Raw genomic sequence first — 13,722 nt, forward strand, 5'->3', positions numbered from 1 at the left:
TAGAAAGTTCTATTGACTTTTGCACAAAAAAACATCACAAAGAAAACGTACAAGAAAATCGCAAGCGGCAGCAATGTTTTTACGAGAAAAAGCGCTAATGCTCAAAAAAATGTGGAAAAAAAATGCAATTTTGCCGCAATTTTCTCGCGATTGCCAGTGTGAAAGAGCCCTGTGTTCTATAGATAAGCTTATGCAAAAAAAAAGGCTATACAAGTGAAACGATTCAATCAGAGATGGACATATACAGAAGTGAGCCATCAAGCAAGGAGCTCACTTTGTGAGTCTCCTGCCCCCCCCCCCCCCCCCCCCCCCCCCTCTGGGGATGTTCAACCCGCCAGATTTTTGCACAAGAATGGACTTGTAGTACAATCTGCCCGTACATAAGCCTGGATTCTGTACGAATCCACGTCAATAAGCGGCAGGTTACTCATTTTTTTCCACAATGCAAATTTTAAACTTCTATTGCAAACAAAGTGGCACAAAATCAAAGTCAGAATAATAGCTAAGTGATGGCGATCCAGCAGCTACCCTCCTGGATGCGCCATTCTCTCAACTTTAACCAGTAAGGGTAGGATTACATATCGCAGAGAGAATCGGCACCAAAATCAGCGTGCAGATTGTTACAGCGCAATTTACTCATTGCAACGCAATACTGAGGCAGTCTGCAGCAGAAATGAGCGCCGCTTTCTCTCCACCCTTATGAAGACAGACATTAAGAACTGCGTTAAGTTACAGATTTATGTATTTCTCCATTTTATTTTACTTTAGTATTTATGGTACATCCTTTTATTTTGTCTTTGACCCTATGCCTTTGGTGGCGTTAACCCTACTGGAGAGCAGTGTGGGTGTATGTATGCAGGTCCCTTGCCCCTCTACCGGGAAGGTGTCAGTTTGGGCTGTATGGACTGCGTTCGGGAGGATCGTTGCTCAATTAGCAACCTAAGTGGAGAGTGTGCACAAGAATGAGTGACTAATGAGCTAACCACACTGCCGTACTCGGCCCTGGTTTTACGTACAGAATCCGTAAGTGTGTCCGGGCCTCATCGTGGGTCTCCTGACTCAAACTTCCAGCATCATAGGAGCAGGTTTTGTATTCTGTACAGCAGTGTGGTTAGCCCCGGGGATAGATCAACACCAAGCGGTAGCACCCGAGTCATGTGTTTTGAGAGTGCGTACAAGACACACTGAACCACCATGATCCGCAGACCCAGGTCTCAAGGTCAACAATGGGCAATTCTTATCACGACAGACAGGTCTTTCTTTGCATATTTAGGGAAAGCAAAAAAAAAACAAACTCCGTGCAGACCTTACAGTCCTAGCATGCAATTTTCCCATCATAGTCATACGATGTAAACACGCCTCCGTTTTTTCGTGTAGCAGTTCGCACGCATTCTGCATCTAAAGTAGCTGCTGTAGCAGTAGAAGAATCTACAGGAGGAATGTAAACCCATCCAGCCACAGGAGGCGCTCTCACGCTCAGTCACATTATGTCATATCGTCGAACAGGACTGTCTCTACTTTCCTTTGCAGTTTCCTTACTATTTAAAAGGCAGCAAAGTGGTACATATTTCTTTGTTTTACAACCGGCTTTTATGTGCTCATATCTGGGAACAAGAATTATTACAGTCATTCAGCTTCACTGAAACTATAGAACCGTACACCTTAAATAATCACTATAGCCAAATGCAAGTGAAATAAATCTGGATGTACAGTGAGATCCTGCTCTTGATAAAAATTGTCTAGAAGCAGTATAAATGATTGAGAGGTACTATAGCCTCTATAACAGTTTCTGTGATGCTGGGGTGGGGGTGGTAGGGACCTTCATACTGAATTTCAAATCCCCCTTGAGCCTTCTATACTCCAACTCTACAATTCATAGCCTTGTGTATTCAGAAACCTATTAACCAACTGCAGGATGCAAACAACTTAAGATTCATTTGATGTGGGAAATCTTAAGAATTCGCTGCACAAAAAATTTTGGTAATAAGTGCTAAGAAATCGTATGTCTCGGCTATAAAGATGATCTAGAACAATCTTAAAGGGTTATTGCAAGATTGGGCATAACTTTATGATTGGTGGAAGACCCCTTTTAGAGGGTCGCTGAGACCCCTAAAAACCCTGTGTACGAGGGTCCTGTGCCCCCTTCTTCCTCAATGCAAGCATGCAATGGGCTGGAGATTGAGTGAAGCGGCAGTCATACATGTGCAGTGCTGCTCCATTCACATTGAATGGAACTGCTGGCCATAGCCGAGGTACAAGAGCTCTGCAATTTCCATCAGCCTCATTGAAATGAATGGAGTGGTGGCCGCACATGCTTGGCCGCCGCACATGCTTGGCCGCCGCACATGCTTGGCTGCTGCTCCATTCACTGTGATGTCACTGCAGGTACAACAAGCATCCCCGCGGTGACGAGAGGAGGGTGACATGTGACTCCTGTTCTCAGGAGCGGTTGGGGTCTCCTACCAATCATCAAGTGGCCCCTTTTCCCATGGATATGGGGTAACTTTAGATCTTGAGATAACCCATTAAAAAGCCGGTTTCTCATGGGCGTGCGTGCATTTGTGCTGTGTACTTGCACGCCCCTATATTTTACTGTATTTTTTGTGCATGCAAAAAACCACGCAAGCATGCTTCCATTGATTTCAATTGGCCATTAAGTAAAATTAGTTTACCATTTGCTATGTTCATACGCAACGCCCACTAAAATAGAACATGCGGCGCATTCTTTTGCACGAACAAGTGCGCATGCGCAAAATACGCTCACACTAGCTATTCGCTGCGTGCACTTCGCTGCACAAATGCGTTTCTATGAATAAGCCCTAAGGGTACCACATGAGGCGGGACCGCTGTAGATTTGCAGTGTAGAATTTCCACATGGAAAGTGCGCTGCATTTACAGCAGCGACGAAAGGGAAGAGATTTAAGCAAACCTCATCCACACACTGTGGAAAAGATCTGCACACAATCGGAAGTGAAATCAATATGTGGATTTTAGGTTTTGCACTTGTCACTCAGCCGTCATACCTGTTTAGCAGCGAGATGAGTAGAGTAAACAGCTCTGAGTACAGACCGGAGGCCATCCCTTCCAGGCACTCCAACGCTGACAACTTGGAACCTGTAAATAGGGAGGAAAAAATAAATAAAATAATAAAGATATAACTCTTTGAAGTAATTCTACTAGTCACTTTTACAAAAGTTGCCTAGCACTAGGTGATTGCTGTGAAGTAACAGAAACGCGTCGTCGCCGGTCAAGGAGTTCTACCTGGTATTGCCACTCAATATAGCAGAGTTTCTTTTTTCCCTAATGCCTTTAGAAGGAGTAAAATAAAGCTTTATTAGGTCTAATTAATGAACAACAATAACGGCGGTGCCATCTAAGGACAACCTGCAGGGCATTGGGAAAGCATAACAGTCAGGGAAATATGCTACTATCCCGATAGCAACAGCAGATTTGGCTTCTTTCACTACACAGTGGTTTTCACTTTCGGGATTCTGCCTCAATTCATGAAGAAGTGTCAAAACGCAACCTTGAAAGGAATTATAGGCTAAAATGAGTGAAATGGACAGCACTTTGGTCTCCATTCAGGACAGAAAAGTGCAGTCAACTACATTTTTCTATTCCCCAAAATAATGGAAACAAATTGAAACAAACGAATACGTCTTTGGTCTCCATTTGGCTCGTTAAAAATCTATGATTTCATTCAGGGTAGGACACAAATACAGTTTTCTCATCGGGAACATGTGTATTGGAAGCGTTAGGGATCGGAATAAGGCTTTTGCCGCAACTGTGCCAAGATTTCCGAAAATAACAGAAGTGCCTTATCTAGCACTGGACAAACACGAATGGCACCCAATGGACCCCAATGATTAAAATAAGTTGCAGTCATGCATACTGCATGGTTTTATCCATGATTTTGTATCAAATCTACACCGCAGCCTCTGATGAAGATGTGAACACAGGCTAGCTAGTAAAAAGATCCAAAAGGTGGGGCATCATTTCACAAACACGAGACATATCAGAATTGTGATACTGTCGAATTGATAGTTCGGGCTGCTATGTAGTCCTGGCCTTAGTGAATACCCATTTAGAGTAAAGTTTAGAACAAGTAAGATGTAGCTGGAGCAGATAGGTCCACAGACCAGAAAGGTCAGCTTGTCCCACCCCCATGCAGGTCACTCGTATGGTTGTACTCCGCCAAGGGCACCTCGGTGGAGTCACTTCTGCGCTGCGCAGCGCTTTTGTGGAATTGAAAACTTCAAGAGCAAAAGTAACATGACAAAAGAAAATGAAAAGAAAATGTCAGGCGAACATCTGAGGAGAGGTTTCAATTAAAGGCCCGGAATTCTACATTTTAAAAAGGTTAAAATATTTAAAGTCAACAGAAAATTGTAGAGATTATGAAAGGTAAGTAGCATTTCAGGCAAGAGTGGAGCCAGCACCAAAATGTACTGAAACAAAGCTGCAAATGTCATAAAAACATATTACAGAAATAGTAGCATGTATTTACCAAGAACGTAGTATAAAGCGTTACCATTAAAAGGGCTCTCCACCTTAGGGCTATATGAGGGACTAAGAATAGCCAGAAGGGAATCTGCTGTCATCTTTTTGCAGCCCTCTCTGAGAGCGGAAAGAGGTAGTGACAGGCACACCAATTACAGTGATATGTTGTGATAAATATATCTGCTGCATGTTTCTGTGCAGTAGTTTGGGAGAAACTTACATTCTATTAACAGCAGCCAGACACAGAGGACTATAGGAAGTAGTCCTAGATATTTATGAGCTACAGCTACCCCCACCCACTGATTGACAGCTATGGCTCTATACACAGTAGTAGGCAATAAGCAGCAGGAGGGTGGGGTTGGGTGAGCAGGACTAGCTGCAGCTCCTGAATATTGAGGACTACTTCCTGCAGTCCTGTGTGTGTGGATGTTACTAATAAAATGCAACTCCAAAATTACTGCACAGAAACATAGAATAGGCACGTTGATTACACCAATGTGTCTGACATTACCTTGTGCTGCTCTCAGAGAGGCCTGAGAAAAGATAGTGACAGTCTCTTTAAAGAGATAATCCCAGGGGGTGCGACCACTGGGGTCCCAAGAAAGCCTGAGAACAGCACGACTCAAGACTCGTTAATGAGCACAGAGGCAGTGCACATGCATGACCTCAGTTCTATTCACCGACTATGGAGATCGTAAAGCAATACACTAGGCCATCTCTATAGAAATAAATGGAGAGGTGTTCACACATGTGCTCTGCTCCGCCATTCACTATGGGGTACTTGGGGTGTGCACTTCATCAGTATTAGCATCCATATTGGCCTTAATTGGTTTTATTTCCTACTGGGCAAAAATGGATCCGTTATTTGCCCAATGAAAAATACCACCAATTATTGCAATTACAGATGACATACAGGTGAAATGCTGATGCATCCATATATTAAACGCTCTCCGTAGACTTCAATGAGTATATTGCATGCGTAAAACGGATGAATGTAGTGCATGCTGCCATTTTCAAATAAGTATGTATTTTATAAGACCATGTAAATGGATTTTAAGGTTGTTATTAGCTCCATAATATGGACTAAAGGGGTTGTCCAGGACTTACTAAATCTATCCTCATGATAGGTGGCGCATTCAATGGGAGCTGTGCCCAAAGTATCAAACCAGGCCGCTGCAATGCTGACAGTGCTATCTGCTTCCAGGGCTGTCAGCATTGACAGCAGGCCCAGCGATCAGTAAACGGAAGGATCCTGATCAGCAGACCATTGCCAATCAACTATTTATGACCTATCCTAAGCGTAGGTCATCAATAGTAAAAGTTCTGGACAACCATTTAAATAATGCTCATCTGAAAGAGGCCTAAAAGTTGCAAGTTATTTAAGGTTTACTGCGGGAGGACTACAGCTGATGGAAGTAATTCTAGTGCTATTAAAATATCAGTGACTCAATATTTAAGCAATTCTTTTCTAGTTGTTTCATCATGTCAGCCCATTTCTATATGTTCCCAATAAGCTAACAAGTGAGAGCACCAATATAGAGTCGCTCCTGCTCTAGCGGCCCCGGCTCATCCATGTATTGCATGGACCGCTATTAATTTGATGGGCCAACATAGAATACATTTCCCTTTGCAGCATTCCCCACACTGCCTTCAGCACTTCACACTGAATGGGGCTCATTAAAAAGGATAACTGCATGTCTGATAGAAAGAGCATGGATAGCGCTGGCTGCCTGCAAAGGTTGACATTAAAGAAGCAGCCATTAAATATTAACCAAGTAGCTGTTCGCTAATAGGCAGTTTTCCGCAAACACGTCATCAATTCATTTCAAGTGTAATTCTATCTTGATCTATTCAGGACTATGTCTCACCACCCCTTACCTGGTCCGTCTCCTTGGCTTGCATCATCCAGTCCTTGACGGAAGGAGGTCGATTTCTGCAGGCCGCTGGTTTTAGCATGATGCTTGAAGATTGACGAGGAAAGTTCTTCCAGGGAACAGCCCAGGAGATAGGCGGCTTTCTGTGCCCACTCATGTCGGGCAAACTGCTTTCTGCCAGCTTTATAAGAACACAGATTTTTAAATGAATGGCACACATTTACCAAAGAGCAATATAAGTCAGAATGGTAATTCTAGCGATTACTCGGGAGCCATAATGTCTGTACTTTTAAATTGACCTGAGGCTTAAAGAGCAATTGCAAATTCTACAAGCTTTGGACATGTCCGAGCAAAACGTCAAAAGTTCTGATCAATGGGGGTCCCCACTGATTGCTGAAACCAGATGACAGAGGTGCAACGGCCACTTTTTCATTTAACTGGCCCTGTAAAGTGGAGTTGAAAAAGAGAGAACTAGGTGAAAATTTGAATTTGAAGGTGATGACAAAAAAAAATGATCACTTTATGATCCTTTTCCATCGCTACTTCTCTTTCTGATTTAGGATTGCTAGATCACTAAACTTATAAAACAGTATAACGGCCCCAGAAGCACAAGCTAGAGCTCAGAATCATTGACCGATATGAGCAGTTGGGCAGTACAGGAGATTCTGCCAAGCTTCCGTTAAACCCAAGGGGCACTTTTATAAGTGGTTTCCACCATTACAGGGGTTTCCCAGAATGGACCTTTATTACCTATCCAAAAGGATAGGCAAATACTTAAATGGAGATTGTACGTCCACTGCTCCCATACACTGGGCGACTGCAATCAGGATGACTTTGAATGAAGCGGTGGTCATGCATGCACAGTGCCACTTAGTTCAAAGTCTATTACTTTGAGTGCCTGACTATTTCAATCAGCCCCATCGACACTGAATGGATCAGCATGAAACTGGCTCAACTGCTGCTCCACCTAAACTCTGTCTCACTTTAATGGGGTAGTGAGGAAGAATGAGAAGCTTGGGACCCCCATTCTAGTGATCGATGAAGTCGCCAATGTTCAGACATTTATCACCTATCCAGAGGATAGGTAATAAATGCCAATTGTGGTAAAAACTCCTCTAATATTGTTGGCACATTGATGAGACATGCCATCAATGTCTGATAGGTAAGTGAATTGTGGGACCCCAACTGATCACAGAAAAAATATATATATTTTTTATATAGCCCCTCAAACTTTTTCACTAAACAGCAGCACTTCTGACCTAGTGCTGTATCAAGAATCTATGCAACATGACTATTTACATGACTGCGACTAAAATGCCGTTCAGACACAGCATTAGGTCAAAAAATGCAGTTTTGGAATAAATCAATGAAACTGAGCAATACAGCTTCTTTGCTTGTTCTAGGACCCTTACAAATCAAACACACATGGCATATGTCAACATTAAAGCAACTCTCTGGTTTCAGACCAAAACTCGGTCCCAGGACTGGAGGGGGAGGAGGGTATATTACCTGCATATCTTCTCGCATTCCTCCAATCTGGCAGTTGTGGGCCCTGTTTTTGGCCATCCAAGATGGTCGACACAATCTTCAGAATACCTAATCCCCCCACAGTGCACTGGTAGAGTTAGACTACTAATGCACTGCACTACCGGTCAAAAGTTTTAGAGCACCTCAATTTTTCCAATTATTTTTGACATTAACACAGCTCAAGTCCAGCGAAAAACATGAAATATCTCAAACATTAAAAACATAAAAAATAAGAAATTTTAACCTGAAATACAACAGTCAGAATTGATTATTTTAACCAAAGTGCTTTTTCAGGGAACACATCAAGGACAGCGGCTCTGCAGCACAGTAACCAAATTATGGTTTGAAGTCATAAGCAAACTATTCCTACAGGTGCCTAAACTTTTGTAGATTACCCTCTGTCTCTGTTGGAACACCCACTAGGGCAGGTATGGAGAGTTTTGCTCTCCAGGACAGAGCACATTGCTATCATAAAGTCTAGAAAAAGGCAATTAAGCAAAGACAGACAGACAATTATAACCCTTGGAAATGGAGGTCTGTCCAACAAAGTAATTGCCGAGAAAGTCAAGCTGGCAGTCGGTACAGTTTTTTTGATCAAAAGGCACTTGGAAAGTGGAGGAAACCTTGACAGGAAGAGGTCTGGCAGACCAAAGGCCACGACAAAATCAGATGACAAGTTTTTGAAAGTCAACCATTTGTGTGATCAACACCTTAAAGCCCAAAATGTTCAAGCACAGCTTCAAACTGTGGATAGAAGACCTCTCTCTCTTGGTTCGACAGGAGGAGTATCAGGAAGAAAGCTGCTGCTAAGAATTAAAAGTAAAATAAATGGCTTGTTTGGGCCAATCAGCATCTGCATTGGACTACTGAAGAGTGGAAAAAAACTTAGAGTGATTAATCAAAATTTGACATCTTTGGTACATCGCGTTTGGTTTTTGCATGCCATCAAGTAGGTGAAAGGATGGTTCCAGTGTGGGTCACAGCAACTGTTAAACATGGAGGAGGTGATGGTTTGGGCCTCGGTTACTGGTTATACAGTTGGTAACTTGCACAAAGTGACTGGCACACTGGGCAAAAAACTACCATAGCATTTTGATATGCCATACAGTACCCTCTAGTATGCGCTTAGTTGGTCAGGTGTACATATTACAACAGCACAATGATCCACAACAAACTTCTAGGTTATGGCAGAACTACGTAAGACAAGGAGAAGCTGGTAGACTTCACATAATGGAATGACCTCCCCTATCTCCAGACTGTGCTTGAGCTTGCTTGGAATGAACTGGACAAAAGGGTGAAAGCAAAGCAACTTACAAGTGCAGCGCATTTGTGGGAACTTCTGCAACAACCTTTGGGAAGACATTTATGAACAATGTCTGAATGCAGTTGTAGAAAACAGTTTACACAATCGAAGCCTTCCATGCCAACTAGAGGGGGCTACTGTGAAGAGTTAAAAATCTAACTCTAATTTGGTGAAACAAAGTTAATCCATTATTTTTATTAATCAACTTATTTGTTCTATACTTTGATTTGAGACATTAAAATGCGTAAATGGTAATGAGAACAGGAAAAATTGAGGTGTTCTGAGACTTTTGACCGGTAGTGTATATGGGTACTCGTGGGTTATCTGTCTCCACTAACTACATTTCACAAATGTTTTACCAATACATATACGTAAAAAAAAAATCTTAAAATATTTTTCTCCAAAACATAAAATACTTATAATATTATTCAGGCGTATAACGCGGCAGTAGCCTGCAAGATAGTGTTGAAATTATATATTTATTTAAAAAATGGTGACCTATAACCCACAAGTGCCTGTATATAATTCTCTGATTGACCAGAGCTGCTCACATGATCAGCACTGACCAATCAGAAAGCAGTGTGAATTAGCAAATTAGAAAACTGGTGCAGCCATCTTAAACGACTGAAAACAGGGCCCGAAACTGAGGAAAGTGGCAGAGAACTACCACCGCAGGTAATTCTACTACCCAGCACCTCCTGTCCCAGGACAGAACTTAGTCCCGAAACCTGAGGGCTGCTTTAAATGTTGAAAAAAAGCCTCTAAATTTCAAGAGGGGTATCATCACTCCTTAAGGAGAGCACCTAGAAGGTGAGTGATGAGAATTATAAAGTCATTCATGCTCCACTGGGAAATATATGCAGATAAGGAAGATGGAATACCTCTGCAGCGCCACCTATTGGATGGGACCATTCCTGCACATCAATGTCCAACCCTTTATACAGGTCTTTGGAACAATGATTGGGAATTGGGGTTTTTAATTCCCAATCATAAGAAGGGGCGGACATTGATGTGCAGGAATGATGCCATCCAATAGATGGCGCCGCAGAGGTATTGTTCATCTTTCTTATTTCCAAAGGCCGTTTAATCCATCCATAATAAAAATATGTAGCGTTGCTATAGACAGCTGGCTATTACGCTGCATTACTTAAGGACAAATCTTTTGTTCGCTATAAAGGCGTCCTTAATAAGATGGAAAATAACTGTATGGAAATGTCAGAAGCGACGCCAGCTCTGGAGTGACAATACTCTTGGCAGTGATGGTCTAATAAACACAAAGATGAAACAATATTAAGTCACGGAGACAAGGCACAGGCATGAGAGATGAGAAACACTCGTGTCAATACAATGACTCAATTAAACAGCTGTCACACTGTGACGGATACGGAGAGCCCGGGCCGGACTGGAGACAGATAACACAAGACACAAATGCACTTGGAGGTATAAAAGAAAAGAGGGATGAAACGCGTCTTTACCTTCATCTGCTTCTGTATTGCAAAGGAGCAGCATGCAACATGCAAATAAAAACACACAGTTAGAAAACAAACACAACTGACTAATTGTTATGTAGGTTATTGTTCTGCACACAAAGGACTTCATAGAGAGACAGAGAAGAGGCTGTTAGGAAGGTCTGTTCAAACCTCCACCCCGTCATCACAACGGACTGATCATACGTGCTGCCAAATTAGGGGCTTTAGGATGGGGGTATGAGATTGCAAACTTATCCTTTGTAGAACTTATTCAACCACTATCAATGACTTTACTTATTAGTTTACATATAGCACACACATATACAGCAGTGCGGTACACAGACTGACACTTATTAGGCGCGGTCCCTGTGGGGGACAAGAATCTATCTCCAACAACTAAGGAGTACATACAAACTCCATGCAGATTTTATCCTTTGTCAGGTTTGACCCCAGCGCTAGTCACGGAGCCGTCGTGCTGCCGGCTGCAATATTTCTTTTAGCACAGTGAAATGGGGTTTTATCAAGCCTGTTAACAATTGTTGCCGTTCAAGGAATTTTCTAGGCTATTTTTTTTTGATGACCTATTCTCAGTGAATGGGTTGGGGTCCACCACTCAAAATCCTAGCCGATCACCAAATAGCTCCGACCCATGTGTAGTGGTCAATGCTGGTAATTGCAGGCACAGCTCTCATCGATTTTAATGGGAGCTGTGCCTGCAGTTACTAGCACCGCCCAGGCACCGGAATTATCCACTTCTGCTCTGTATCCTGTGTTTTGCTGGTGACAGCCGGGATCCCAAGTGGCAGACCCTAGGTGATCCACTATATTGATAGCCTATGCTATCGTTGGCATAGTTCTTCCTCTTTACAAGTCACTGGTTAGAGCACACATGGAATATTGTGGACAGTTTTGAGCACCGATTCTCAAGGAGGACATAACAGAGCTTGAGCTGGTACAAAGGCGGACAGGTAAATGAATGTACGGAATGGGCGCACTACAATAACCAGAGAGGTTATCAACCATGGGGGTATTTAATTTAGAAAAAAAAAAAAAAAAGACGTCTGAGGGGCCACCTAATCACTATGTATAATATATCAGGGGACAATACAGAGATCTCTCCCATCATCTATTATATCCAGGACTGTGACAAGGGGGCATCCTCTATGTCTAGAGGAAAGAAGGTTTCTACACCAAACATAGAAGCAGGTTCTTTACTGTAAGAGCAGTGACACTATGGAACTCTCTGCCTGAGGACGTGGTGATGGCAAACTTGCTAAAAGAGTACAAGAGGGGCCTGGACACCTTTCTTGAGCGTTACAATATTATATGTTATAATAATTAACTTCAAAAAGGGTTGTTGAACCAGGGATTATTCTGACTGCCAGACTGGAGATAGGAAGGATTTTTTTCCCCCTAAATGCAGAGAATTGGCTTCAACCTCACTGGGTTTTATTTTTAACCTTCCTCTGGATCAACATGGGGGGGGGGGTAATAGGCTGAACTGGATGAACGTGTCTTTTTTCAGCCTTACAGACTATGTTACTAATAAAAATAACACTTAAAGTGTCAGGGCTCCTGCCCACGGCCGTGACGGACTCCGCCAGCGGAATATCGAAGCGGAGTCCGCCACGGCACCCCCGCAAAATCCCCATTGACTACAATGGAAGCCGGCCGCGCTTATTCCCGCGGCATTTAGAACATGCCGTGGTTTATTTCATGCTGTGGTGGAATTCTGCAGCGTGAGCATTGAGCTATTAAATGCAAAAGAACCCAATAGTAGCGGGGCAACGCCACGGATTTCTGGCGCGTACAACGTGGCAGAAATCAGTCTGTGGGCATTAGCCCTTAGTGTGGTATAAATATAATAAGGAAAAAAAAAACCACAAAACTTTATCTGCTTCACTTTAGGTCTCATGCACAGAGTCCTATGAAAGAGGCTGCACCATGGAGCCACAAAGATGTCGTACCATGTACAGAGCTACGTGTAGGTGGCACACCTCTGTGCATCTGATGGGGAGGCCACATTTGAAATCAAGGACATACTGAGGTTTCCAATGCACCTTAACAGCTGCCCTAATTAGTGCACTATACAAAACAGAGCCATAATTCAATATGGCCATGTGTATGAGGCCTTAGCATCCAGAGACTGTATCACAGAAGGTGGCCTCATACTTTAGTTCCTACAAGTCCCTGATGGGACCACGAGATGACAACAGTTGCATTCTCATACTCGCATTCTCAACGCTCCCTACCAGTACTGCCTTTTTAAATTCATTACATAGCAGGTTCTCTACTCGGCGTGATGGACAAGTGCTAAGATGGGCGCTGACAGGAAGAGTTATAGGTGAAATAATTATGCCGCTTCCTCAGCACACAGTTGTATCCAGATGGTTCCGATGTCCCCGTACTGACAGATTCAGTAAATACTATCTTTATGATAAAAATGGGGAGAAAACACAAAGACTTCCAAGAACGAACATCTCTTGACTACGGGATAAGGAGTCTTCGGTGAACATCCGAAGATGGGAGAGATTTAGCAGCCATTATCGTCATCTTCATACATCTCGTTAATGAAAAGTAAATAAAACACTTAGAAATAATCCTATTAATTCCTCCTGCAGGGATTTAAGTGGAGTCATACTGCAACTAAAAGCATTAATATCCATCTGCACACGCACAGAGATTAGGAGATTTAGTCTAAACTTGATTCACTATTCTTAACCTCAGTATGTTCTAACTTCGGTGATTACACTTATGACATACAGATAATATCACACATATACACTTCACATTACATATAAAACTTTTAATATAGATAGTGGTTGAATGCTTTGTGGCTTAGATCAGAAGGTATCCATTGTAATTTAGCTTACAGAGCAGCACCTATGATCAGGAAATAAGTAACACATCATTAAAGGGCAGCTCCAGTTACTACGGATATGAACATTAGTACTCTAGAGGGATCTGTGTAGTAACCGGCTCAACAGATATTGTCCCGAAGGTCTAACCTCCAGCTAGACAGTGCAAGTACACATTAAATTGCTCTGCG

The 13,722-nt window shown here is 42.6% G+C and overlaps 1 protein-coding gene across 8 annotated transcripts in view; it reads right to left on the minus strand.

Annotated features, from left to right (window-relative positions):
• The window catches only part of MYO18A (myosin XVIIIA), a 328,523-nt gene that overhangs the window by 162,796 nt on the left and 152,005 nt on the right, over positions 1 to 13,722 (minus strand). For all 8 annotated transcript variants that reach the window (XM_066599575.1, XM_066599574.1, XM_066599571.1 and 5 more), the window contains 2 exons: positions 6,379 to 6,555; positions 3,024 to 3,114 (listed from right to left, as the gene is read on the minus strand). In XM_066599575.1, coding sequence (XP_066455672.1) covers positions 3,024 to 3,114; positions 6,379 to 6,555 — 268 coding nt within the window. The remainder of the gene's footprint in view (positions 1 to 3,023; positions 3,115 to 6,378; positions 6,556 to 13,722) is intronic.

Source organism: Eleutherodactylus coqui, chromosome 4 (genome assembly GCF_035609145.1).
Source record: "Eleutherodactylus coqui strain aEleCoq1 chromosome 4, aEleCoq1.hap1, whole genome shotgun sequence".
In the NCBI taxonomy this organism is placed as follows: domain Eukaryota; kingdom Metazoa; phylum Chordata; class Amphibia; order Anura; family Eleutherodactylidae; genus Eleutherodactylus; species Eleutherodactylus coqui.